Source organism: Pristis pectinata, chromosome 32 (assembly GCF_009764475.1).
Source record: "Pristis pectinata isolate sPriPec2 chromosome 32, sPriPec2.1.pri, whole genome shotgun sequence".
NCBI lineage: Eukaryota > Metazoa > Chordata > Chondrichthyes > Rhinopristiformes > Pristidae > Pristis > Pristis pectinata.
The window spans coordinates 20,955,086-20,982,512 of record NC_067436.1 but is presented as its reverse complement, the minus strand read 5'-3'; the positions used below and the strand labels follow the sequence as shown (position 1 = coordinate 20,982,512).

The 27,427-nt window shown below is 44.6% G+C and overlaps 1 protein-coding gene across 3 annotated transcripts in view; it reads left to right on the top strand.

Moving 5' to 3' along the window:
• The first annotated feature begins 1,141 nt into the window (after positions 1-1,141).
• Positions 1,142-27,427, top strand: part of LOC127585322 (leucine-rich repeat-containing protein 49) — a 90,166-nt gene continuing 63,880 nt past the window's right edge. The window contains exons 1-6 of one of the 3 annotated variants that reach the window (XM_052042694.1): positions 1,227-1,296; positions 6,244-6,315; positions 11,037-11,121; positions 16,032-16,208; positions 19,512-19,617; positions 21,465-21,668. In XM_052042694.1, the coding sequence (XP_051898654.1) occupies positions 1,255-1,296; positions 6,244-6,315; positions 11,037-11,121; positions 16,032-16,208; positions 19,512-19,617; positions 21,465-21,668 (686 nt within the window). In that variant the 5' untranslated portion in view covers positions 1,227-1,254. Of the gene's footprint in view, positions 1,297-6,243; positions 6,316-11,036; positions 11,122-16,031; positions 16,209-19,511; positions 19,618-21,464; positions 21,669-27,182; positions 27,217-27,427 lie in introns of those variants that run through there. The other 2 variants (XM_052042695.1, XM_052042696.1) reach the window with 2 other exon arrangements.

Genomic DNA, 27,427 nt, shown 5'->3' with positions numbered 1-27,427 from the left:
CTAAGCCCTTGAATTTTCTTCCTAAACCTCTGTCTCTCTACATTCTTTCCTCCCTCCTCCCAACAGGCAGAAGATACAAAAGCCTGAAAGCACATACCACCAGACTCAAGGACAGCTTCTATCCTGCTGTTACAAGACCATTGAATGGTCCCCTAGTACGATAAGATGGGCTCTTGACTGCACAATCTACCTTGTTATGGCCTTGCACCTTATTGTCTGCCTGCACTGCACTTCCTCTGTGTAACTGTAACACTTTATTCTACATTCTGTTATTGTTTTCCCTTGTACTCCCTCAATGAAATGATCTGTATGGATGGCGTGCAAAACAAAGTTTTACATGTGAAAATAATAAACCAATTTACCAATTTATGCCTATTCACTCTTTCTGTTCACCGATCAGGCTTGTGTTCACAAAAATATGTTACCTTCCACACCATGAGCTTTTATTTTCAACATTCTTTTTTGATGGGTTGCCTGATCAAATGCCTTGTGGAAATCCAGTTTTCCTGAGTTTCCAATCCCTGATGTACTCCTATTTCTGAGATATTAATTGTATATTGAAGAATGATGCAAAATACCCGTTTAATTCATCTGCCAAATCCATGTTTCCATTATTAATTCCCCAGACTCGCTTTATAAAATACCAAGCTTTACTTTGTTAACCCTCATTTTTAAAAAAATCCATAGACACTCTTAATATGGTTTTATATTTTAGGCTTTATATTTTATTTATAAAAGGCTTTATATTTTGGGCTTTATTTATAAAGGCTTTATATTTTGCGCAATTATATGCTGCTTTGAAGTTTGATGCGATGTTTGTCGTTGGGACATTTCCATTGTGTGTCTTGTGAAGGATCCCTGAAGCCTGTCACTGCATCCCGACTGACTCCCCACTTCATGCCCTCAGAACTACTGGCATTTCAGGGGACTTGGCTCTCTGGACCGAACAGCCCCAGGCTATCCTTTTAATAATAAGCTTGTAAGCAGCGAATTCGCAGCTTTTGGCCGCCGTTACTAGTTTTCCCTGTGATTTAACAATTTCCGTTGCCTTCGTCTTCGAGTGAATTCCCGTCGGGGTCGAATGTTTGCGGCTTGTGTTGTGCGGGGAACGTGAAGCGCGGGTACTGCGAGCACCGGAAGTGGCTGTTGTCAGGTAGCCGGGGGGAACGGGTGGGGTGAGCACGTTGGCGGGGAGGGGGCGGTGGGACCAGGAGCGGAGCGGGGCGGGGCGGGGCGGCGGGACCAGGACGGGACATGTTGCCCGGCAAGTACCGGGCACGGCAGCTCGGAAACGCGGTAGGTGTTGTGCGGTATCCATGGCAACCGAACTCACGCCTCGTCCTGTCTGAGGTGCCCGGGTTTACCACCCCCCCCCCCCATCCCCAGACACGGGTCTCCCCGCCCCCCCCATCCCCAGACACGGGTCTCCCCCCCATCCCCAGACACGGGTCTCCCCGCCCCCCCCCATACCCAGACACGGGTCTCCCCGCCCCCCCCCCATCCCCAGACACGGGTCTCCCCGCCCCCCCCATCCCCAGACACGGGTCTCCCCGCCCCCCCCCATCCCCAGACACGGGTCTCCCCCCCCCCCCATCCCCAGACACGGGTCTCCCCGCCCCCCCAATCCCCAGACACGGGTCTCCCCCCCCCAATCCCCAGACACGGGTCTCCCCGCCCCCCCAATCCCCAGACACGGGTCTCCCCCCCCCCAATCCCCAGACACGGGTCTTCCCCCCCCCCAATAACCCAGACACGGGTCTCCCCGCCCCCCCCATCCCCAGACACGGGTCTCCCCGCCCCCCCCATCCCCAGACACGGGTCTCCCCGCCCCCAATCCCCAGACACGGGTCTCCCCCCCCCCAATCCCCAGACACAGGTCTCCCCCCCCCCCAATCCCCAGACACGGGTCTCCCCCCCCCCAATCCCCAGACACGGGTCTCCCCGCCCCCCCCAATCCCCGGACACGGGTCTCCCCCCCCCCAATCCCCAGACACGGGTCTCCCCCCCATCCCCGGACACAGGTCTCCCCCCCCCCAATCCCCAGACACGGGTCCAATCCCCAGACATGGGTCTCTTCCCCCCCCCCCACCAATCCCCGGACACGGGTCTCTCCCCACCCCCCCCCCAATCCCCGGACACGGGTCTCCCCCCCACCAATCCCCGGACACGGGTCTCCCCCCCCCCAATCCCCGGACACGGGTCTCCCCCCCCCCCCAATCCCCGGACACGGGTCTCCCCCCCCCCCCCAATCCCCGGACACGGGTCTCCCCCCCATCCCCGGACACGGGTCTCCCCCCCCCCCAATCCCCAGACACGGGTCTCTCCCCCCCCCCCACCAATCCCCGGACACGGGTGTCTCCCCACCCCCCCCCCCCCAGTCCCCGGACACGGGTCTCTCTCCCCCCCCCCCCCCCCCCGAATCCCCGGACACAGGACATCAGATGCAGGTGTCACCTTTCCCACTTTTGGTTTTTGGAAATCCAGAGAAGCTACATCCATTGATTCCTCCCTACCTGCTCAGTAGTTATATTCTTACCCTTAGAATCAGAGAGATTTACAGTACAGAAGAACTATTGAGCCATACTGGCCAAAACATTGGTGAATCCAGCTCTTGGTCTCTCTCAGCTCACCCACCCTTATTCTGGGCAGCAGTTATTCTACCCACAGCCCTTGTATAATCCTTTATCAGGGCCTCTTGTGCCACCACTTGTTCTTTTCCAGAAAGAAATGCATTTGCATGGAGCATTCTTCCAGAAAGGAAATGAATGTCACTTGGAAATTACAAAATCAAGACTGACTGATATTTTCCTTTACCCCTTGTTCAGTTCCTCCCTCCCAAATCCATGGCACTTCTGGCAATCCCCACCATTTAACATTTTCCAGCTCCTTGCTGATCTTCACCTCAAATGCCTGCTCCTTCTACAGCAGGTCAGCCTGAGGGCTCTTTGTGTCTTCCATAGTGGTGCAGTGGTAGAGCAGTTGCCTCACAGCTCCAGCAACCTGGGTTCAATCCTGACATCCAGTGTTGTCTCCATGGAGTTTACACATTCTCCTTGTGACTGCATGAGTTTCCTATGGGTGTTCTGGTTTCGGTTGGTTGTCTGTTAATTGTCCCAGTCTCTATTGTTCGTGCTTTATAGGTGATTGGTAGAATCCCCAGACACGGGTCTTCCCCCCCCCCCCAATCCCCGGACACGGGTCTCCATCCCACCCCCCCCCCAATTCCCGACAACGGGTCTCCCTGCCCCCCCCTCCCCAATCCCCGGACACGGGTCTCTCCCTCCCCCCCCTCCCAATCCCCGGACACGGGTCTCCCTCCCCCCCCCTCCCAATCCCCGGACACGGGTCTCCCTCCCCCCCCCTCCCAATCCCCCGGACACGGTCTCCCTCCCCCCCCCTCCCAATCCCCGACACGGGTCTCCCTCCCCCCCCACTCCAAATCCCCGACACAGGTCTCCCTCCCCCCCCCCTCCCAATCCCCGGACACGGGTCTCCCTCCCCCCCCCTCCCAATCCCCGACACGGGTCTCCCTCCCCCCACCCCCCCAATCCCCGGACACGGGTCTCCCTCCCCCCATCCCCCCCCCCTCCCAATCCCCGGACACGGGTCTCCCTCCCCCCCCCCTCCCCTCCCCTCCCAATCCCCGGACACGGGTCTCCCTCCCCCCCCCCTCCCAATCCCCGGACACGGGTCTCCCTCCCCCCCTCCCCCCCTCCCCTCCCCTCCCCCTCCCAATCCCCGGACACGGGTCTCCCCCCCCCAATCCCCGGACACGGGTCTCTGATGAGTGTGCAGTGAGAATAAAATGAGATGTTTGATGTAAATGAGTGCTTGATGGTCAGTGTGATTGGGGGGAACTGAAGGGCCTATTTCCATGTTTTGTCTCTCTATATTGAACACTGCTTTTAGTCCAAGTACCTTGTACTGTAGCAATGGGAACCCTTGGATCTAAACATTGCTTATCTGTTTGAGAAATACTTGGAATAAATATTCTGTTTCTCAGTCTTATTTGGACCTCCTCCCCTACCTCCTCTTTTGGTACATTAATGATGGTATTGTTTCTTACTCTTGCATTGATCTAGAAAATGTCATCATTTTTCTTGGCAATTTCTACTCTGCTATCATTTTCAACTGGATTCATCCCCAGAACCCTTAACTTCTCTATCTCCATTTCAGGGCATAGGAATACATGCCCACAGCTACCTTGACTAGACTTTCTCCACTCCTGCTTCCTGTAAGGACAATTCCATTCTCCCAATTCCTTCAGCTACCTGCCACATCAGAGCTTCACTTAACCCTCTGTAAACTTGATAAACAATACCTTATCTTCGGACTAAGCACGTAGGAATCTTCTACATCCAAAACTGAATTCAACTTTTAAGATATTCAGAATAACCAGCCTTTGTACCATAACCACAATTCAGTTTTCTGTTCTGGTAATTTCAGATTTTATTTGTCTTCACACCTGTGCCAGATCTGCCAACTTGTTATTTTCTAATTAACTGACTTCAGAGATATCCAGAAAATTGTGTGGACTCGGTTGTGTGGAGGCCAGGAAAGGGGTTAGCAAACTTAAAAATGGGGTGTTTCGTCCCCTCAACCAAATTGTTGCTAAAGATTGTGAATTCTTACAGTTTGACACTATTCACAGCCTGTTAACCTGAAAAAGATCTGTTCTCACTCTTTGCTTTCTGTTTGTTAACCATTTCTCAGATCATGCCGGTACATTATCTTAAATTCCACCTGCTCTAATTTGTTGACCAACCTCCTATCTGGGACCTTATTGAAACCCTTCTGGGCATTTAAACACATCACACCACTGATTTCCCCCTTATCTGTTCTACTAGTCATATCCTCAAAACAACCAATTGATTAGTTAAACATGATTTCTCTTTAATGAATTACAATTGACTCTGTTCAATCCTATCATTTTCTAGACATTCTAATATCGTATCCTTGGGTTTGTTGGCTTTCAGTCTCCCATTCTCTAGTGCTATTTTTTTCACTAATTCCATATTCTTGTCAAACCCTTGGTTCTTTAGTATCAGGTCATAGAGCAGTGAAACAGGCCTTTTAGCCCACCGTGTTCTAACCAACCAGTAAAGATTCATCTGTACTCATCCCATTTTTCCTTTTGGAAGTCCATCGTATCCTGTCACCCACCCACACTAAGGACATTTTTCAGTAGCCAACTAACCCACCAATCAGCGTTTCTTTGGCATACAGGAGAAGGCTGAAGCACCCAGATGAAACCTATGTAGACACAAGGAGAATGTGTAAACTACTTCATACAGGCAACATCCAAGGTCAGGATTAAATGTGGGTTTATGGAGTTGTGAGGCAACAGTGCTAACCGCTGTGTCAGTGCGTCACCTATTTCTGGGAAATTATCTTTGACCTCTTCTTTAGTTAAGACATGCACAAATATTTAATTTTTCTACTGTTTCCTTATTCACCATTATAAATTCTCCTACTTCTGACTTTAAAGCCCTAATTTGCCCTCACTAGTCTTTTCCTTCACACATACCCTGTAGAAGACCCTGCAGTCTGTTTTTATATTTCTTACCAGTTTAGTCTCATGTTATCTTTCCATTCTTTGTCAGTTTCTTGCTGAATTCCAAAATGCTCCCAATGATCAGACCTACTACTAGATTTGGCAACTTTTGAAGTCCCTTTTATGATTTTAGTATTACAGTTAATTTCTTCTGTCAGCCACAAATGGATCACTTTTCATGTTGGGATTTTGTGCATTGAAATAATTTTTTTTTGCATCTTGAAAATATCAATCATATCAATCCTTAATCTTCAAATTTCCAGGTAATTTAACCCTAGTTTATGTAATCTTTGTAATATAACCCTTGGCACCCAGTTGTTATTCTGGTAAATCTACATTGTAGTCCCACTAAGGCCAGTGCATCCTTCCCAAGGTGTGGTGCTTAGGGCTGCCCACAGTATTTCAGGTGTGATCTCTGCACTTCTTGCTGGAGCAAATCTTTATGGGTTAGCAAGCAGAGAAGTATTGTGACATGTTTTGCATAGGCATATCGTGACAAAATGGCTGTGATTTCTTTGAGATGTGACTTTTTTATTTAAACAAATGAGTTGCCAACATTGAGTCTTTCCTGCCCTCTCTAGTTTAACTGTTTGCATGTTTGTATTGAAAGTGAGGCTTCTGATCACACAACATTTTATTAATACAAGGTATTTATTGCAGGTATTGTAACTTCACTCTTTTGTTTGCAGATTAATACTTGTAGTCTTCAATTAACCGTGCAAGCTTCAGCTGTCGGGGATCGATTATCCCAGAAGCAGCAGGTAAAAAGATCTTTATCAATGAGTGACAGGTTGTAGGAATTACACTGAAGAAACTTGAGTTTTTCTAAATGAGTACACCCATAGGATTAGATGGTCATAAATCACTGACATAATGGAGAGGATAGAAATGTTTTTTAATCCATTGCTTTTTCTTCCTGTGTAATCAGGGCTTAACTCCATTTTAGATTGAAGTTGCTGATTTTCTGGTTGATGAAATGTTCTAATATAATATCACTTTACACAGTTCTTGATTCAATAGCAGCATACTCTAGACAGGCTTAAGCAATTCTACATCCAACAGGTCGGGTTAAAATTTTGCTGTTCTACCATTGAGAGAAAGGTGGTGGTCAGATCAGCAACTAATGCGAGGGGGTCTATTTTTAAAAAATTAATATTTGGTGTTAAATATCCCATTCAATCTCCTATGTTACAATGTGAGCAACTTCACTTTCTCCAGTCTGTAACTACAGTAAAACACTGATAATCCGCTATCCATAGTTTGGAAATCCCAATGGTTCAGCACTTAGTTCACTGGCTTCTGTTTCCCGCACTCCCTTTAAAACTGACTGGGCCCCCGCTGCCCACCCTCCTATTTCCTGCACCTTGAAATTCACAAGGGTCCTGTTTTCATGAACCCTTTAAGTTCACCAGGTTCCCTGTAAATCTGGACAATCTTAAATTCTCCAGCTTTAGCTAACATACTTTCTCTCTGTCTGCATGAGATCTGACCATGTCTGCTTGTTGTCATTTTTGATCAGTTTTTCATATTCTATTCATATGGTCTGGCTTGCTGGGCATGTCCCACAGCCTCCCCATTTACAACACATTAAACAGACAAAGCAACTTAATGTTCTTGTAACTGCCCCCATTAGCCCTATCAAAGATAGACACAACCCATCAAAGATGCTCTTTTTGTTGGACTTGCTCCTGCCCTATCTTATCTGCCACTGAAAACTTTGTTTTTTCTCTCTTTTCGAGTTCTGACAAAGGGTCCTGACCTTGAAATATTAACTGTTTCTCTTTTCACAGATGCTGTCTGACCTAGTGAGTGTTTCAGCATTTTCTGTTGTTATTTCAGATTTTCAGCATCTGCAGTTTAAAATTTTTTTTCCACTGTGAAGTTTATTATACCACTGTGTAACATTAAAACAAAAAGGTGAATTAAAGGTGTGTTGATGTCCTAACAGGAATGACATCCAGTAGTCCAGAAAAGTTGCTGATCTGGAACCACCAAAGTCCTGAAGGTGACACAAGAGATTCTGCAGATGCTGGAATCTGGAGCAACACACACAAAATGTTGGAGGAACTCAGCAGGTCAGGCAGCATCTATGGAGGGAAATAAACAGTTGATGTTTCGGGTCAAGACCCTTCATCAGGACTGGAAAGGAAGAGGGCAGAAGCCAGAAAAAGAAGGTCAGGGGAGGGGGAGGAGGAGGAGCGCAGGCTAGCAGGTGATAGGGGAGTCCAGGTGAGAGGGTAAAGGTAGGTAGGTGGGGGGTCCCTGGACAGTCCTTTCAGGTGAGGCAGCGCTTCACCTGTGAATCCAAGGGTGTTATTTATTGCATTCGGCACTCCCGTTATGGCCTCCTCTACATCGGTGAGACCCGACGAGGATTGGGTGACTGCTTCGTCAAACACCTTCGATCCATCCGCCGCAACAGCCACGATCTCCCAGTGGCCACCCACTTCAATTCCACATCCCACTCCATACTGACATATCAATCCATAGCCTTCTCTACTGCCATCTTGAGGCCTGACGCTGGATGGAGGAAGAGCACCTCATATTCCGCCTTGATAGTCTTCAACCTGATGGCCTCAACAATGATTTCTCTGACTTCTGGTAACCCCCCCCCCCCTTCCCCCCCCACTCTCTTCCCCCCCCCCACTCTCTTCCCCCCCCCACTCTCTTCCCCCCCCACTCTCTTCCCCCCCCCACTCTCTTCCCCCCACTCTCTTCCCCCCCCACTCTTCCCCCCCCACTCTCTTCCCCCCCCACTCTCTTCCCCCCCACTCTCTTCCCCCCCCACTCTCTTCCCCCCCACTCTCTTCCCCCCCACTCTCTTCCCCCCCACTCTCTTCCCCCCCCACTCTCTTCCCCCCCCACTCCCTCCCCCCCCTCCCCCTCCCCCCCCCCTCCCCTCCCCCCCCTCCCCCTCCCCCCCTCCCTCCCCCCTCCCCTCCCCCCTCCCCCTCCCCTCCCCCTCCCCCCCCTCCCCTCCCCTCCCCCCCTCCCCTCCCCTCCCCCCTCCCCTCCCCCCTCCCCTCCCCCCCCCCCTCCTCCCCCCTCTCCCCCCCTTCCCCCCCTCTCCCCCCCTCCCCCCCTCCCCCCTCTCCCCCTCTCCCCCCTCCACCTCCCCCATTTGTTTTCCCTTATCCCTTTGACCCACTCATCCCTTCTCTTTCCCCTCCCCGGCCCTCATGATCAGCCCATGTATTCCCACCTCCTTCCCTTATTTCCATGGTCTACCAGATTCCTCCTCCTTCAGTTCTTTGCCTAATCTACCTATCACCTCTCAGCTTGTAACATCACTCCCTTTCATCTACCTTCCTAGCCCACCCACCTACCTTCCACTTCTCACCTGGACTCACCAATCACCTACTTGCCTGTGCTCCTCCCCTACCTCCTTATTCTGGCTTCTGCCCTCTTCCTTTCCTGTCCTGATGAAGGGTCTCGACCCGAAAAACTGACTGTTTATTTCCCTCCTTAGATGCTGAGTTCATCCAGCATTTTGTGTGCGAAAGTCCTGAGGGTGCTGCATTATCAGAATTTTACTGTAAAATCCATCATTACAGGAGAATCATTTTGATCAATCTTTTATGCACCCTCTCTAATACTGTCACGATTTTTCTAAAGTAGGTTTTCAGAACAACGCAATCCTCCATTTGTGGTCCAACCAATATTTCATAAAGGTTCAGCATGACTTCCTTGTTTTGTGCACTTATTCCTATGTTTATTAAGCCTAGCATTTCATAATCTTTTTCAACCACTTTCTCAACATCCCCTGTCACTTTCAGCAATGCACGTACCCCCATATTTCCCTGTTCTCATACTCACTTTAGAATTGTGCCCTTTAGCTTTTATTGTCCCTCCTCAGTCTTCCGATCAAATTGTAGAACTTTGCATTCTTCCACATAAAACTCGCTGTGTTTGCTCATTCCAACAGCCCCTCTATGTATTCTTGAATTCTAATATTATCCTCATCACAGTTCACTACACATCAAAGTTTGTGGAAATTGTCTCCTGTGGACCCAGGTTCCAGTTTTTAATATATATTAGTTGAAGCAGTGGTGCTAGTACTGACTCGTTGGGGAGCCTTACTGTACATTTTTCTTTGTTTTTCTTACTGACCTTTCATTACTACACTTGGTTTCCTGTCATTTAGCCAGTTTTCTGTCCATGCTACTTCTCCATTTAATTCATGGGCTTCAATCTTGATGACAGACTGATGATATGGCACCTTATCAAATGTCTTATGAAAGTCCACATGCATCATATCAACTGCATCTTCCCATTGCTTCATCAGAAAATTCCAATTTGGCTAGATCTGATTTGTCTTTAACAAATCTATGCTGGCTTTTGCTAATCAACCCTCCCTTGTCCAAGTGACTACTAATGCTGTCCTTAATTATATTTCTAAAACTTCCCTCACCGTGAAGGATTTATTCTTGTACCCATTTTTGAACACTGATGTAACATTTGCAAATGTTCATTCTTTGGGTACCACTTGTACTTTTAGAAGATCATGGTTATGGCTTCTGAAATTTCCCCTTCCACATGGATACATCCAACCTAGACCATCTGATTTATCCACTTTAAATATAAATAGTCTTTGTAGTACTTTTTTTTAAAAAAATCATTCTATCTCAACTACATCTTCCTTTCCTGAGATTGCAGCAGAATCTGCTTCCTTGCTGAAGAAATTTGCACTTTGTCTCCATGAGTAGATTTCCCTTTTGGTCTTTGATTGGCCTCATCTCTGTTACGCAGCCTTTTCACTGCCTATATGCCCATAGAATATTTTTGGATTCTCTTTTTGGTTTTCTTTTCTCATATCCTTCCTTTCCCCCTGTTATTTCCTGTTTTATCTTTTTGAACCTTCTGGGGGTTCTGACTTTAATTTCCATCCCCTTCTGTTTTGTTCTAAATGTTCTAAATTCCATCTAATAACATTTTGCCCAACTTTCCGTCTGAGTTATATCCTGCTGTAGCCTTAGACAACCTTTCTCACTATCCACAACACCACCAACTTTGTGTCATCCACAAACTTACTAATCATACTTCTTAAATTCACATCCAAGTCAGTAATATATATCACAGACAACAAGGGTCACAGCACTGTTCCCTACAGTACACCACCAGTCACAGACTTCCAATCAGAAAAGTTCTGGGAGAAGGTTCACCACCTTCTAAGAGATGATCAGTAGTGGACTGATCGTACCCTGCAAAAACAAATCTTGCTTTCTTTTTTTCTAATGCATGATAATTGAGCCAAGAATTGACTTTAGAATCACGAGCGTTTTGTATCTCATTGGAATAAATATACTAAGGACTTTTATCACATGTCCTAATATGGTGAAATTCTATTCATTTTCCTAATATCTTACAGATGTTTGTGGTTTTGTTCAGTGACCAGAATTGTGATATTCTGAATTCAGGGGGCTAAAGTTTTTTTTTTATTTCGCATCACAGAAGTATAAATCTGTCTTTTATTATTTTGCAGCTTGATTATAAAGTAAACAAGGAGCTCCTTTCTTCACATAAGCTTTTAAGTGTAGATGGTGACAAGAATTTCCATGGCAAGCCAGGTATAGTACCTCCGATAGCTGTTATTTGCGTGCATTCACTTGTTTGCAAACAATGAGAGGACATGGGGACTGATCACGTGATATAATGGCATGCAGACTGGTTCTAAACATTGTGAAGTTACAAGGAATGGCCAAGCGTGAGTGTGGTTGAGGATAGAGGACATTGTGATCCCACAGTGGGGAAGAGTAGAAGTCAATGCTTATAATATCAAAAAGAAGGTGGAGGACATCACCTATATAGCAGAGAGATGGTACGGTACTGTACCTGTATATCATGGAGAGGGAGGAGGATACACAGCACAGAGAGGCCAGAAGACTCAGCCTGTTACAGCACAGAGGGGCTGTAATGACCTGCTTGTTACAGCATGGGGAGGCTGTAATGCTTGGCCTGTTACATCACGGAGAGGGTGGTCATTCAATTAGATCATGGTGGATATGATCTTGACCTCATCTCCAGTCTTCTGAGTGGTTCCTATAAAGTCAAAAAATATATCTATCTCAGCCTTGAATATACTTAATGACTTGTCCTTTGTAGGTCACTAGCGTTGAGCTCCAAATCCAGAATAATTTGGAGAAGTTTCCCCTCATCTCAGATTTCGATTTGGATGTGGACGTAGGAGGCTGATCAGTAAATTCACAAATTACGTAAAGGTTAGAGTTATTGATGGTGTGGAGGGTAGCATTTGGCTATAGGGTGATGTCGATATGTTGGTGAACTGGGCTGACAAACAGCAGATGGGGTTTAATCCAGAACATTTGGGGGTATTAATTAGGCTGGGACATGCACCATAAATGGTAGGGTGCTGGGGAAAATTGAGAAACAGAGCGACCTTGGTATACAAGCTCAAAGATCCTTGAAGATGGCAGCACAGGTTAAGAAGGCATTGGGGTGCTAGCTTTCATTAGTCAGGTCATTGAATACAAGAGCAGGGAGGTTATGCTCCAACTTTATAAAACATCGTTCAGACCTCAGCTGGAGTACTGCATACAGTTCTGGTTGCCACACTATAGGAAAGATGTGATAGCACTGCAGAGAGCACAGAGAAAATTTACCAGGTTGTTGCCTGGGTTGAAGTGCTTCAGTTACAAGGAGCGACTGGAGGGGCTAGATCTGTTTTCCTTGAAGTGGAGCTGGTTAAGAAGGGATATGATTGAGCTATATAAATTTATGATGGACATAGATAAGGTAAAGCAGGAAACTTTTCCCCGTCAGAGGTAGATAAAAATAAAGAACCTGGGTTTTGGGTAAGAGATTTAGAGGGGATCTGAGGGGGACCTTTTTCACCCAAAGAGTGGTGAGTAACTGGAATACACTGTCAGAGAGAGAGGTGGAAGCAGAGTCGCTAATGGTCTTTAAGAGGTCTGTAGATGAACACTTGAATCATCTAGGCATAGAAGGCTACAGGCTAAGTACTGGAAGATGTGATTAATATGGATGGATGCCCATTGGTTGGTATGGACATGGTGGGTTGAATGGCCTGTTTCCATGTTGCATGACTCTGTATTGCTGGCCCTTCATTGTTGCTAGGTCAGAATCCTGGCAAACCCTACCCTTTGGAAGTACCTGCACCAGAAGGATTGCAGTGGTTCAAGGGCAACTGCTGGTGGTAATAAACACGAGCCTTGCCCGTGATGCCCAGATAATAAAAATGAATTTATAAAAAGGAAAATCTGTAAGTTCAATATTTTAAAGAGATAATTGGATATTAAACAAACTTGAAGTCGATTACTTCTCATGAAAGTTTTCCAATCTCTGACTTTGGTGAGACCACAGCTGGAATTCTGTAAACTGATTTTAGTCTCTTATTTAAGAAAGGATATACATATCCTCGAGACGACAGTTTACTGAGGGTTCACTAATTTGTTCCAAGGATAAAGGGGTGTCTTACAAGGAAAAATTGAATAAACCATCTGGAGTAAGAAAAGTAGGAAGTGATCTCATTGAAACAGAAGATTCTGAGGGGGTTTGATAGGATGTTTCCCTGGTGCAGAGCCTAAAACTAGGGCCATAGTGTGAGGATAAGAGTTACCTATTTCAGACTAAAATGAGAAGCAATTTCTTGAGCATTGTGAATTTATGGAATTTTATATCCTCGAGTGATTATGTATGTTCAAGGCCGAGTTAGATATTTGGGAATCAAGGATTATAGGGTTCAGTCAGGATTGTGGAGCTGGTGACCAAGATCAGATTATCTGCTATACTGAAAAGCAGAGCAGGCCTGAGGGGCCTCACTGCCTATTTCTGCTATTTGTCATTTTCTCCAGCATTTTCAGCACCCATGAGTGTTGACTACCCTTTCCCCAGTTTAAACAATTATGTTACTGTTTACAATTAGACGTGATTCAAACTGAATATACATACTGAAGAGATGTGAAAAATGTTTTGCAGTAAATATTTGAGAATGTTAAGTTAGAACAGAGGGTCCCCTTTGGGTTGTCTTTGACTGGCTTATCAGGGGACTGTTGGCTGTTGTTCAGGAACAGTTATGGAGATGCCTTTGCTCTGTAGTTTCCCCATTGCTAGCCTTGTTGCTTTCCTGTTAACTTTCTCAAATTTTTAACAGACTGCCCTCAAAAATGGTTTAGTTAGAGAGGTTGCTTAGTCTTGGACTTTATTCCCTGGACCATAGGAGATTGAGGGGTGATTTGATATGAGATCATGAGGGGTATAATGAGGCGTGAAAGCAGATAGTCTTTTTCTCAGGAAGGGGATGCTAAAAACAAGAGGGCATAGGTTTAACATCAGAGGCAAGAGATTTAAAAGGGACATCAGGGTCAGCTTCTTAACGCATGTGGTGGTGTGTATTTGGGATGAGCTACCAGAAATAGTGGTTAAGGTGGGCAAATTAGCAACATTTAAAAGCTAGCTAGATAAGCACATGGATAGGAGAGGTTTGTCTATGGGCCAAATGTGGGCAGATGGGACGAGCTCACTGGGCAACACAGTCGGCATGGATGAGTTGGGCCGAAGGGCCTGTTTCCATGCTATGTGACTCTGGTGGGAAACATACTTGCCTTTGATTCAAAGTTTTATGGGTTGAAAGACTCACTCAAGAAACCTGAGCACACTCTAGTCTGATACTCCAGCACAGTATTAAGGGAATGCTGCTCAGACAGAGGTGCCGCCTTTTAGACATGTTAAACTGGCACCCAATTGCTCTCTTGACTGAAGGTGAAAGATCCCATGTCACTTTTTCGGAGAAGACCATGAGAATTATCACCAATGACCATTTTTATTCTTTGATATTACTGTATTAGGTTATGAGTCATTAGGATATTGCTCTTTGGTGGAAGCTTGCTGCGTAAAACTTGGCTGCTGTGATCCTTACATTATATCATCGATTATAGTTTAGAATTTATAATGTGCTCTGCAACAGGAAAGGTGCTATACAAATGCACATCTTTCTTTCAGGTCTGTAATTATGTGCAGCATTTATTTCTTACTCTGGGTTCCATGCTACCATTGATGAGATAGCAGTTCAGTGCTTGTTCCAAAGTGCTTCAAACATCTTCACATTTTTATTTGTCCCTAGTTCTACAGCAGTATGCAGCCTATTTCTTTTCTCTCCGTGTAACAGTCCTTATGAACTTTTGAAACTGGATTTCTGTAGAATAACTGAGAAAGCAGAGTAAATCAGAGTGATCTCATTTTTTAAATTCAATTAATAATCATAGAGTCACAGAGTACTAAGCACAGAAACAGGCCCTTCGGCCCATCTAGTCCATGCCGACCTGATCTGCCTAGTCCCATCTACCTGCACTCGGACCATATGCTTCCAAACCCCTCCCATCCACACACCTATCCAAACTTCTCTTAAATGTTACAATTGAACCCACATCTACCACTTCCGCTGGGAGCTCGTTCCACACTTGCACCACCCTCTGAGTGAAGAAGTTTCCCCTCAGATTCCCATTAAATATTTCACCTTTCACCTTAAATATATTACCTCTAGTTCTAGTCTCACCCACCCTTAGAGGAAAAAGCCTGCATACATTCACACTATCTATACCCCTCATAATTTTGTGTACCTCTGTAAGATCTCCCCTCATTCTCCTACGCTCCAGGGAATAAAGTCCTAACCTATTCAACCATTCCCTATAACTCAGGTCCTCAAGTCCCACCAACATCCTTGTAAATTTTCTCTGCACTCTTTCAAGCTTATTGATATCTATCCTATAGGTAGGTGACCAGAACTGCACACAATCCTCTAAATTCGGCCTCACCAATATCTTGTAAATTTCAACATAACATCCCAACTCCTGTACTTGATGCCCTGATTTATGAAGGTCAAAGTGTCAAAACCTCTCTTTACAACCCTATCTACTTGTGATGCCACTTTCAAGGAACTATGGATCTGTATTCCCAGGTACCCTTGTTCTACCGCACACCTCAGAGCCCTATCATTCGTTGTGCAAGTCTTACCCTGGTTTGCGGTCCCAAAGTGCAACACCTCACACTTGTCTGCATTAAATTGCATCTGCCATTTTCCAGCCAATTTTCCCAGCTGCCTAAGATCATGCTGCAAGCTTTGATAGCCTTCCTCACTATCCACTACGCCCCCAATCTTGGTGTCATCTGCAAATTTGTTGATCCAGTTTACCACATTATCTTCTAAATCATTAACATAGATGAGAAACAACAATGGGCCCAGCACCAATCCCTGAGGCACACCACTGGTCACAGGCCTCCAGTCAGAGAGATAACCATCTACTACCACTCACTGGCTTCTCCTGTTAAGCCAATGTTGACTACTTCAGCCTGAATCCAAGCGACTTAACCTTCTGGACCAGCCTCTCATGTGGGACTTTGTCATTATTTGAATGTAAGTTGTTGGACCTCCAGAGAAGCAGGTTATGGGGAGGAAGGTTGTACTTGTGCAGATGCTACTTTGCATTTTTGTTGTTCGCAGAAGTAACATGCCATGATGATTCACTTCGCCACTCCTCGGAACCATTATCGAAGGGAACAACAGCTGGGGATGTGCTATCACATAGTCCCAGTTCAACAAAATGCAGGTCTCGACAGGGCTCTCAAAGTGCTGTGCCTTCCCCATCTCATGGTCAAGGAACCTTGCCGTACTTACCAGGTACTTGATGTTCGTAAGATATTATGTTCCTGTTTTAAAAGGGTCAAATGAAATAACAGTCTTTATCTCAAGTGGGCTGAATTAGGAGTGGAAGTTTTGCTACAGCTGTCAAAAACCATAAATAGACTCTTCCCTCTCCACTCTCAGTCCTGATACAAGATCTTGACCTAAAATGTTGAAAATTCCTTTACCTCTATAGATGCTGCTTGATCCGCTGAGTTCCTTCAGGTTCCAGCAGATGCAGTCTCTTGTGTCTCCATGAATTGACCCCATCTTGAACTGTACCCTTGTCTGACTGCCCCGCTGTAGAACATAAGAGGAGTAGAACATTGGCCCTTTGTGCCTGCTCAATAAGATCTTTTACTTCAACACCATTTTCCTGTGCTAAATCCACGTCCATCAATTCCCTCAATCTCCATAGAGATCTATTAATATTTGTCTTGAATACACTCACAATTGAGCCTCCACCAAAGTCCCTGTAGCCTGACCAAATGCACTGTGGAATGTTGGGGGAAGCAAGAGAGAGAAATTGCTGGGACCCTGGCAGAGATATTGGTATCTTTTTTTAGCCAAGGATGAGGTACTGGAAGACTGGAAAGTGGCTAATGTTGTGCCTTTATTTAAGAAGGACTGCAAGGACAAGCCAGGGAACTACAGGCTGGTGAGCCTAACATGGGTAAGTTACTGGAGGGGATTCTGAGAGACAGGATTTATCTGCATTTAGAAAGGCAAGGACTGATTAGGGATAGTCAACATGGCTTTGAGCGTGGAAATTGTGTCCCACGAATTTAATTGAGTTTTTTTGAAGAGGTGACCAAGAAGATTAATGAGGGCAGGATGGTAGACGTTGTCTTCATGGACTTTAGAAAGGCTTTTGACAAAGTCATGCATGGTAGGTTGGTCCAGAAGCTGAGATCACGGGATCCAGGGTGATCTAGCCGGTTGGATACAAAATTGGCTTGGTGAAAGGAGAGGGAGGGTGGTAGTGGAGAGTTGTTTTTCAGATTGGAGCCCTGTGACCAGTGATGTGCTGCAGGGAACAGTGCAGTTCTGGTCACCATACTATAGGAAGGATGTGATTAAGCTAGAGAGGTGCAGAAAAGATTCACAAGGATATAGCCAAGACCAGAGAGATTGAATAGGCTGGGACTGTTTTCCCTGGAACGAAGGAGGCTGAAGGGTGACCTTATAGCGATATATAAAACCATGAGGGGAATAGATAAGGTGTATGGTCATTGTCTTTTTCTCAGTGTTGGGGAGTCTAAAGCTAAAGGGCATAGGTTTACAGTGAGATGGGAAAGAGTTGAAGGGGACCTGAGGGGCAGGTTTTTCACACAGAGGCTGGTAGGTATTTGGAATGAGCTGCCAGAGGAAGTGGTGGAGACACTTGGACAGGTTCAAGGATAGGAAAGGTTTGTAGGGATATGGGCCAAAAGCAGGCAAATGGACCCAACTCAGCAAGCACCTTGGTTGGAATGGACGAGTTGGGTTGAAGTGCCTGTTTTCATGCTGTAATTCTCTATGAATCTATCCCCTTGGATAGAGAATTCCAAAAATTCACTATCCTCTGGGGGATGAAATCTTATCTCAGTCCTGAATGACCAAATTGAGGCTGTGACCCTTGATTCTAGATACCCCAGTCAAGGGAAATATCATCACTGCATCTACCCTGTCAAGCCCCATAAGAACCTTGTGTGATTAAAAGAATGAGATCACCTCTCATTCCTCCAAAGTAAGGACATCATCGACTCAGTGTGCTTTATTTCTTGAGTCCCACAAATCAATCTGGTGGATGTTCACTACATTTCCTTTATCTCAAGTAATATTTGCTTGGATTGGGAGACCAGAGCTGCACATAATATTCCAGGTGTGGTCTCACCAGAGCCCTATAGAATTAGAGCAAAATGGCTTCACTCTTGTACTCAAATCTTCTTACAATAAAGGCCAATGTGCTGTTTGATTTCCCAATTGCTTGTGCTACCTGCAGCTTAACACTTAGTGATTTGTGTATAAGGGCACCAGATGTCTTTCAGCACCAATAGTTTTCAATCTCTCACCACTGAAGAAATACTCCACCTTTTTATTTTCTCCACTAAAGTGGATTTTCCACATTACATTGCATCGGCCCTGTCCATATCCCCCTGAAGTCTCCTTGCATTCTCCTTTCAGCTGTCACTGCCATTCAACTTTGTGTCATCAGCAAATTTTGAAGTCAAGTTGGGTCGAGTTTATTGTTGTATGCACAGGTGCAATGAAAAACCTACTTGCAGCAGCATCTCAGGCACATAGTAGTATAAGCAGCATTTACAAGAAAAACATAAATTAAACATAAATTATACACAATTTTTACAAGAAAGAATAGAGGGGAAAAAACCCAAAAACCATTTTAGTGCAAAGTGGTCATAGTGTTGCTAAACTGTAGTGATTAAGGTTTTTCAAATTGGTTCAAGAATGGAATGGTTGAAGGGAAGTACCTGTTCTTGAACCTGGTGGTGTGGGACTTCAGGCTTCTTTACCTCCTGCCCGATGTTAGCTACGAGAAGATGTCATAGTCTTGATGGTGGGGATCTTTGATGCTGGATGCTGCCTTCTGTAGATACTACCGATGGTGGGGAGGGTTGTGCACTTGATCAAATTGCACTTAATCCCCTCTTCCATGTCATTGATGTTTGATTGTGAGCAGCCAAGTCACCAGCACCGATCCCTGTGACACCCCACAAGTTAGCTCCAACCTGAAAATGACCCATTTCTTTGAAAACAGAAAACAGTGTTTGTTAACCTATCCTTAGTCCATGCTTGGGGATTACTCTCCAGAACAAACACACTCTGATTTTATTTGAACATCTCTTCACAAAGATCTTCTGAAAGTTCAAACATACCACCTCAAATGATTTGCCCTTATCTTGTCTGCTTTTATATTTTATGTTCTTGCCTTGTGTTCTATTTGTTCAAGGATGCTGCTCCAATCATTTCTTCACACAAAGGAGATGGAAATCTATCCACAAATTGTTGAGGTTGGGGTGCTGGTGAATGGGCCATGGGGATGATATAAAATGGAACATTTTAAACTTGGGTTGCATGTATATTTCTTAAACACAGGTATTCAAGGTTGTGAGAGGGATAAATGAATAGAACGTACAGATCAGCCATGATTTTGTAGAATGGTAGAAGCAGATAACAGGGGTCTGTGATTTTTTTAATTCCTGGAATCCTTGTTATTTATTTAGTTGGAGTACTTTGATGTGATGATTATTTCTGTATTCTGAGGGTTTCTATATCATCAGCCCTATTATTATCTCCCAGGTGATAATGTCATTTTCTCTGAGCTTCCTTCAACACCTGGAATACCTGTTGTATACCGCACACCTGAGCAGCGGGCAGAGTATTCGGATAGACTAAATTTAGACAGGTGAGTATAATTTTGGAAGATGGAAAGTTTTTTTTCTTAGCATTTGGGCAATGGAGGATGATGGCATCAACAGCAGATGGACTATGGTAAAAGCAGAGACAGTAATATTGCAGAGGTATAAGTTGACAGTCTAGAATAGAATAGGATATTGAGGTTGAAAACAGTCAGGTTTGGCCTGAAACAGTAAGCATGTGGACTGGTGGTTAGAAAGCTGGAGAAGTCCTGCAGACAGTTCATCATTTTGACCCGTTGGGTAAGGTTGGGTTCTAGGTGAGGGCAATCTCAGTTGGACAATAGAAGAAGATGATAGGGGTAAAGGTGTGAGGCAAAAAAGAGCATTACAATTATGTCAGATGCCATTGTGAGTGTAAACGTTGGGATATTTTGTTGGAACTTCATAAAACATTGGTTGGACTGCACTTGAAGTACTGTGTATAGTTCTGGTTTCCACACTAAAGGAAGGACGTGGTTGCACTGGAGAAAGTACAGAGGAGATTCATTAGGATGTGGATTAGGTTAGAGGACTTTATTTATGGGAAGTGATTGGATATGCTAGGCTTGATTTTCCTGGATCGAAGGAGGCTGAGGGATGACCTAATAGAGATGTATAAATTTATAAGAGCTACAAATAGGGTAAGTAGTCAGAATCTTTTCTCCAGGGTTGGAATATCAAAACTAGAGGGCATAGGTTTAAGATGAGAGGAAGGAGTTTTAAAGGGGATTTGAGGCAAAAGTATTTTTATACAGAGTGTGGTTGATATCTGAAACTTGCTGCCAGAGAAGGTAATGGAATCAGCTCTGGTCCTAGTGTGGGTAAATAGGATTAGTGTCGATGGGTAGAAAGGTCAGCATGGACATGGTGGGCTGAAGGGTCCTCCTGTGCTGTACAACAGAATGACTTTCTGACTTTTGGGACAGTTTATGCCAGAATCCTAATACTGAATCTGTCATGTTCTGAACTAATATTTACCCTTTGGAAATTTGGGGGAGTTGCAATCATCCCTCTCCTGTAGATGCTGATCAAAATGCATACTTATTTTGAGGGGGCATGTAAATGCTGCTCTTTGCTTAAGGATAAGAGGTTCATGTGAATGTTTGCTTTTATATCAATGTAATTAATTTCATGACCATAAAAGAATGCTAAAAATGCATGTACAGTATATAGATTGATGGTGTTTTGCTGATAATTTTGGTTAAAAATCAATTTATCTAATAATTTGAATTAAATAATGCAGCCAAAATTGTCCAGGAAACATTACCTGCTTGAAAAACAATTTAAGTTAACAGACAATTCAAATAAAGCAAGTTTGAATTGAGAGGAGTGGAATAAGCTCCACCTGTGTTGTGTCTTAATGATGACTGAAATCCAAGTCTGATATATTTGCTGCTAGATCTCCTCATTACCACAGAGTCACCTCTTGGAGCTACAATGGATTAAAGCCAGTAAATGTATTTTACATGAGTATTTTACAAAAGCAGACCAAGCCTATCAATATGCACTGTTTTTGAATAAACCACCACAAAGACTAAACTCTGAATCCTTAGCTTCTGTTTCATTGACAAAATGCAAATTAATCCATACACTAAACGAAGAGCATATACAAAAGAGCCTTGGAAAACACTTAGTGATATATGTATCTTAAATTACACTTGTCATGATCTAGCATGTTCAGTAGCAAATAGCTGAGCTAACATAATCACTTATTTAAGCTTTCAATTTTAAGTTTATTTTAAATACCTAGTTTTTGTTGAAACGGAAGTTATTCTTCTAGGCAGTATTTTACTTACTGGATACCTAAGATTCATTACCTTGCATCAGCAATTTTATATCTCTAATTTTTGACCAGGCGAAATCTAACTGTTTGTCCGATATTGGAGGGCGAGCAACAACTTCGCTTGTTAAATTTCCAGCACAATCTCATCACTCAGATACAGCACATTTCCAATCTTCATCGGCTTATCTTTTTGGACCTATACAACAATCAGATTGAGGAAATCTCAGGCCTTTCTTCTCTGAAGTCACTTCGTGTCCTTATGTTGGGCAAGAACAGGTACAAAATACTTGTTAGTATATATAGGCAGTAGATTGCTTTATCACAATGCAAAGCTCTCAGTCTCTTGATATCTATTTAGAGATGGGATGTAGGATTCAAAGATTATCTGGAGTACAGATGATCAAAAGCTGTTTGAACCTTGATAGTTTCTAAGCTACTGTAATCATGACAGCTTCTGTCTAGGATGGTGACTAGAAAAGAAGACCTTCATTTATATGGTGTCTTCTTGCACCCCCTCCCCCCCCCCCCCCCCCCCAGTATTGTAGAACATAGTATGTAATGCAAAATGTGATTTCAGATAAGCGATCTCTACTAAATAGATAAGAATTTGAGAGCAAGTGATTAAACATAATGGAAGGAAAAATGTGAATTTTTGAATGGCTTTTTTATGTAATTTTGCACAATTAGAATAACCTCTGTGATGGTAAAGGGTCTGCATAAACTCTCCTCATAAAACTTCGTAACACTCTGAGTAGGAATGGGAGGAAGTGAATTGAAATGGTTGAGTGGAGTCCTCAAAAATGGCAAATTGGTTAGAAGTACCTTTTTTTTTAAGAGGTATTTCCTATTATGAGTCAACTCTGGTTCATTGCAGTTTGCAATAACTAACTACATAAATTTGCTGCTTTCTCCCGGAGTGTGATGCCGCAGATTTATGAGGTGCTTGGTGTTCCTGTGGTTGAGTCTATAGGCCATGCATGTTTGATTCGTTGATAAGATGTATGTTGTAGGCTACCCGGCATTTATTGCCCTCCCAAGTTGTACTTGAGAAGATGGTGGTAACCCACCTTCCCCTTCTTGAACCACACAATCTATGTGGTGAAGATCCTCTTAAGTGGGGAGTTCCAGGATTTCGATCCACCAGTGAAGAAGAAATAGTGATATTGTTGGAGGAATCTTTAAATGAGGAGTCTTTAGTCCCAAATTTGGTGACACAACTTGGGTTTATTAGATGTCTTTACCACGCAGTGTGGGAGAGGCACTTAGGGAGCAGTTCCCAAGTACACTCTGCCCTCAGTCCCACAATACAGGGTTTATGTACAATTTCTTAACACAACAGTGATTCTGTTAGTAAGTCACTTGTAATCAGGGAATTGTAAACTGTTAAACTGGCAGAGGACATCAGCAGTATCGCAGACGTAAGTTTGAAGGGACTGGACCAGGGCAGAAAGGATGGAGTCATAGTAGGAAGAAATAAGTTCAGTAGGACAAGAGTAGACTGAAACAATGGGTCTGCCTGTATGTTCCTGCTTGTGGATCTTGGATGGAAGGTAGATGTGGGCTGTACAGGGCAGGAACAGTACTTAGTTCTGAGTGAGCAGAATGCTGCAAGTTCAGAATGGGATAGGTTAAAGGGAGTGAGTGAGGGGTAGCAGAAAAATCACATCAGTTAACACTGAATAGATCTGCAAAAAGTAAGAGGCCAGAGGAAGGGGTTCAGGTGGATTGGGGATTTTGAAAATGCGGAATGATTTGGATTTGGGGTGCAGCCTTCTGGCTAAAGAAATGAGGAGAGAAGAAGTTCAATGTCACGTCGGGCTCAGAATTCATTGAGATGAGTATCTGGAGGGTGGCATGAGGCTGAGGACTGATCAGAGGTTAGAAGATCAGAAGGAATAGTGAAAACAGCAAAGGGTAGAATTGTGGGGGTGGTGGAAGGTAGTCAGGAAGAGTATTCGAATTCAAGAGCTGTTTGAGTTGCGATCTTTGACATCAGGGAGGAAAAGTTCCCTGTTGCAGCATCGAATGTGGTAAGTTATAGACTTCAGTATTATGTCTGGAAGGCAGCAACCTGAGGTTCTGATCTTCAAGCTTGCTTTGGGCCTTGTTATAACAGTGGGGGAGGCCACAGAGATGTAGGTCAGAGTGGGATGGGAGAGTGGCAAGCATATTCAACCCTAGGTAGGCGTTTGGTCCCACTGTTGTCCTTTGATTTTTGTCCGTTTGTTTAGATTAAGCTTCTGAAGTGGCATGGGGCATTTTGCTAAATTATTAAACCAGTATTCTTACACCACTCTCCAAGATATTTTAATCACAGCTTTTCATTCCAAAACAGAATTACTGCTTCCTCCTTTTCACCTGGAAGATTGAATTATACAAAAGTTATGTAACAAAGCAAAAAATAAACTTCTGGGAGGACTCAGTGGGTCAAGCAGCATCTGGGAAGGCAAAAGGGACGTGTCGAAGTTTCAGGTTGAGAACCCTGTATCAGACTGAGGAGGCAGAGGAAGGAAGGCCAGTGTGGAGGAGGGGTAAGACAGGAGCTGGCAGGTGATGTGGAACCAGCTGAAGGGGGAGGGGGAATTGATGACCAGATGGAGCCGGGGGGAGGGGGGGAATGGATGGAAAAGGTGATCAAAGGTAGAGAGAACCTATGAGGACTGGGGGAGTGGGAAAGGTATACAGTGGGTGTGGGCTACCTGAAACTGGAATATTCAATGTTCATACTGTGTTGTAAGTTACTCAAGTGGAATATGAGGTGCTGTTCATCTAGTTTGTGTTTGGCCACTCCTTGGCAGTGGGGAAGGCCAAGGACAGACAAGTCAGTGTAGGAATGAGCAGGGGAGTTGACATGACATGCAGCCGTAAGTTGAAGAGGGTAACATACAAAATGCTGGAGGAACTCAGCGGGTTAGGCAGCATCTGTGGTGGGAAACGGACAGTCGACGTTTCAGATCGAGACCCTTCACCGTTGCGTACAGAGTGCTTGTTTTCCGTAAAACAGTAACCTGGTTTATGCTTGGTCTCGCCTACATAGAGGAGGTCACAACATGAGCACCAAATCTAATAGATCAGGTTGGAGGAGGTGCAGGTGAATCTCTGCCTCACTTGGGAAGGGCAGTTTATGTCCCTGGATGGTGGTGAGGAAGGAGGTGAAGGGACAAGTTTTGCACCTTCTGTGGTGCAGAGAAAAGTGAGAGGAAGGGGTGAGCGGACACAGAGAGAGTCATCCCTGTGGAAAGTAGAAAGGATGGAGGGGTGGGTGGTGGGTGATGAGAGGAAGATGTAACTGGAGATGGGATCACATTGGAGCTGGTGGAAATGGCGAAGGATGATATGCTGGATGCGGAGGCTGGTGGGGTGAAAGGTGAGGACCAAAAGAACTCCATCTCTCTTCCGTATAGTGGGGAGGGGTGTTGAGAGGACACGTGTAGGAGATGGAAGCAATGTGTGTGAGGGCTCCATCAACTACGGCAGAGGGGAAGACACGTTTGCAGGAAAAGGAGGACTTTTCATAAATCCTAGAGCAGGAAGCCGCATATTTAGAACAGATCGGGCAGAGATGGAGAAACTGAGAAAAAGGGGTGGGGTCACAGGAGGCAGGATGGGAGAAGTGCAATCAGGGTAGCTGTGAGAGTTGGTGGGTTTATAGTAGATATCGATGGCTAGTTTGTCTTCTGAAATGGAGACAGGGACATTGAGAAAAGAAAGAGAAGTGTCAGGTAGTCCAGGTGAATTTGTGGGCAGAGTGAAAGTCGGTGGCAGTCCTTTCAGGTGAGACAGAGATTTACCTGCACCTTCCCTAATATCACCTACTGCATTCAGTGCTCCAAGTGTGGCCTCCTCTACACCCGCAAGACCAAATGCAGACTAGGTGACCGTTTCGTAGAACACCTGCACTCCGTTTATAATTGTGACCTGCATCTCCCTGCTGTCAGTCACTTCCAAGTCTCCCTCCCACTCCATCACTGATATGTCAGTCCTCGGCCTCCACTGCCAGAAGTCCAAATGGGAAAACTAGAGGAACAGCACCTCATTTTCCATCTTGGGACCTTACAGCCTAACTGCATGAACATTGAATTCTCCCACTTTAAGTAAACCAAACCCCCCCTCCCCCCACCATGCCTCTTTTCTTCCCTTTCCTCACCTCTCTTTTCTCCTCACCTATTTTTATTCTCCCCTCCCCCCCATGGGGCACCTGCCTCCATACCTTTAACCCATCCCCTGGTGGATCTCCCCTCCTCCCCGGCATCTGTCTATCACTATCCCTTACCTGCATCTACCTATCACACCTGTACCCACCCTTTCTCCCCTCTTTTGTCCACCTATCACTGCTCTGTTTCCCCCCCCCCCACCCCCCCGCCTATATGTTGGGCTTCCCCTTTTCCTATCTTCAGTCCTGAAGAAGGGTCCTGACCTGAAACGTTGACCGCCTGCTTTTCTCCACGGATGCTGCCTGGCCTGCTGAGTTCCTCCAGCATTTTGGTGTTTTTTCATCTAGTCCTTTGTTCCTCTTGGCGTATGAGGGTGTTAGTGGAGGAGAACTGGTTATATCTTTGTTTCAGAAGGAAGCAGAGGACCCTAAGACCCTCCCGATGAGGGATATTTTGGCTATCACAGGATGTCTGTGTTGGTAGCTATCCTTTGAGAGTGTAGTTGCCATTGCTGACAGCCTTCAGCCTTCACTTTCATTAGATTCTTGTACTATAACCTAGTTCTAGTTCTAAATTATCTATTAAGTTAAAAGTTCCAGAACGTTCCGGTATTCCCCACAAGAGGTCAGTAAGATATCACAAAATGGATCTTTATAACAAGCTATCCTGCATTGAATAATTTAACAAATCCTGGGTGTCAAATCTTATTATTGTTAGAACAGTTCAAGATACAGTTGCTGAGGTTTGAATTGTGTAAATGCTACCTACATTTAATGTGTATTCTGACTGATCATTTAAAAAAATATTTTCAGAATTTAGCATGATTAATTACCAGATAACAATAGTGCTATTGACTTCACTGAAAGAAATAGTGCCCCTGACTTTGACTCTTTCCCCTATGAATATTTAATCTCTCCTAGCTAGGTGACAACTGATCATTCAGTGTAGTATCACTAAATGTGACAGATACTGAGGTAACTCAAGTCCCATGCTGATCTGGAAAGGTGTAGAAATAAATCACAAGGATGCGAAAATGAAAACATAAATTGGAGGAAATGCTTTAAAATTGTTTAGTTGTTGTGAATTGTGGATAATTTTGTAGTTGAATCATTTTTAAAAATCTGATATAAAACCAAAAGCCAAGTCCCAGGGTGGTTTAAAAAAAAGTAGTGGAATGATGACAGATTAACTGATAATAATTATTTATTTTGAAGGTCATAGCTTTTTGAGTGATTGGAGATCTATGTTGAATTCCAGAACATCACGCCATTGGAGTGACGTATGTTAGCTGGTGGTCGAAGCCCACCCTGGATAGTGCCCACAATGAGCATTGAAACACTGACAGCTTGTCGATCACAGACACAGATCTTCAAATATGCTTTAAGATGAGGTTGGAACAGAGTGGGAAGCAGCTAAGTCCATTCATAAATCTCATTGACATAAGATCTTAAATGATAGCTACTCATTATCGATGCTCCCCTTCATCCTACTTCCTTGATTTTGGTGACTGGAGTGGTGGAATCATCCTCTTCTCAGTTTCTTACTCCAGTCATGTTACAGGGCAGTTCTTTACATTTGTAGAGGACAGTTTGGTTAATCTTGATCCTTGCATGTGTAATAGCAAGAAGGGAAGAAAAGGAAGACCTCTGTCTATTTTGACAGAGGATGAGGTTAGTAAGCTTCTTGAATTAGATGTTAAATGTATGGGGAGGAAGAATATCAGTGTTTTAATTGCCAAGGAACTTGGCTCCAGGACCAATAAACAGGTCTCGGATAAATGCCGGACTGGCAGATTTTCTGCACAATCGGATGTTATTCCAATTAAACTCCAAGCACTTTTAATTTACTTTTTTCAGATGTTACACAGTATAGTGGTATAGT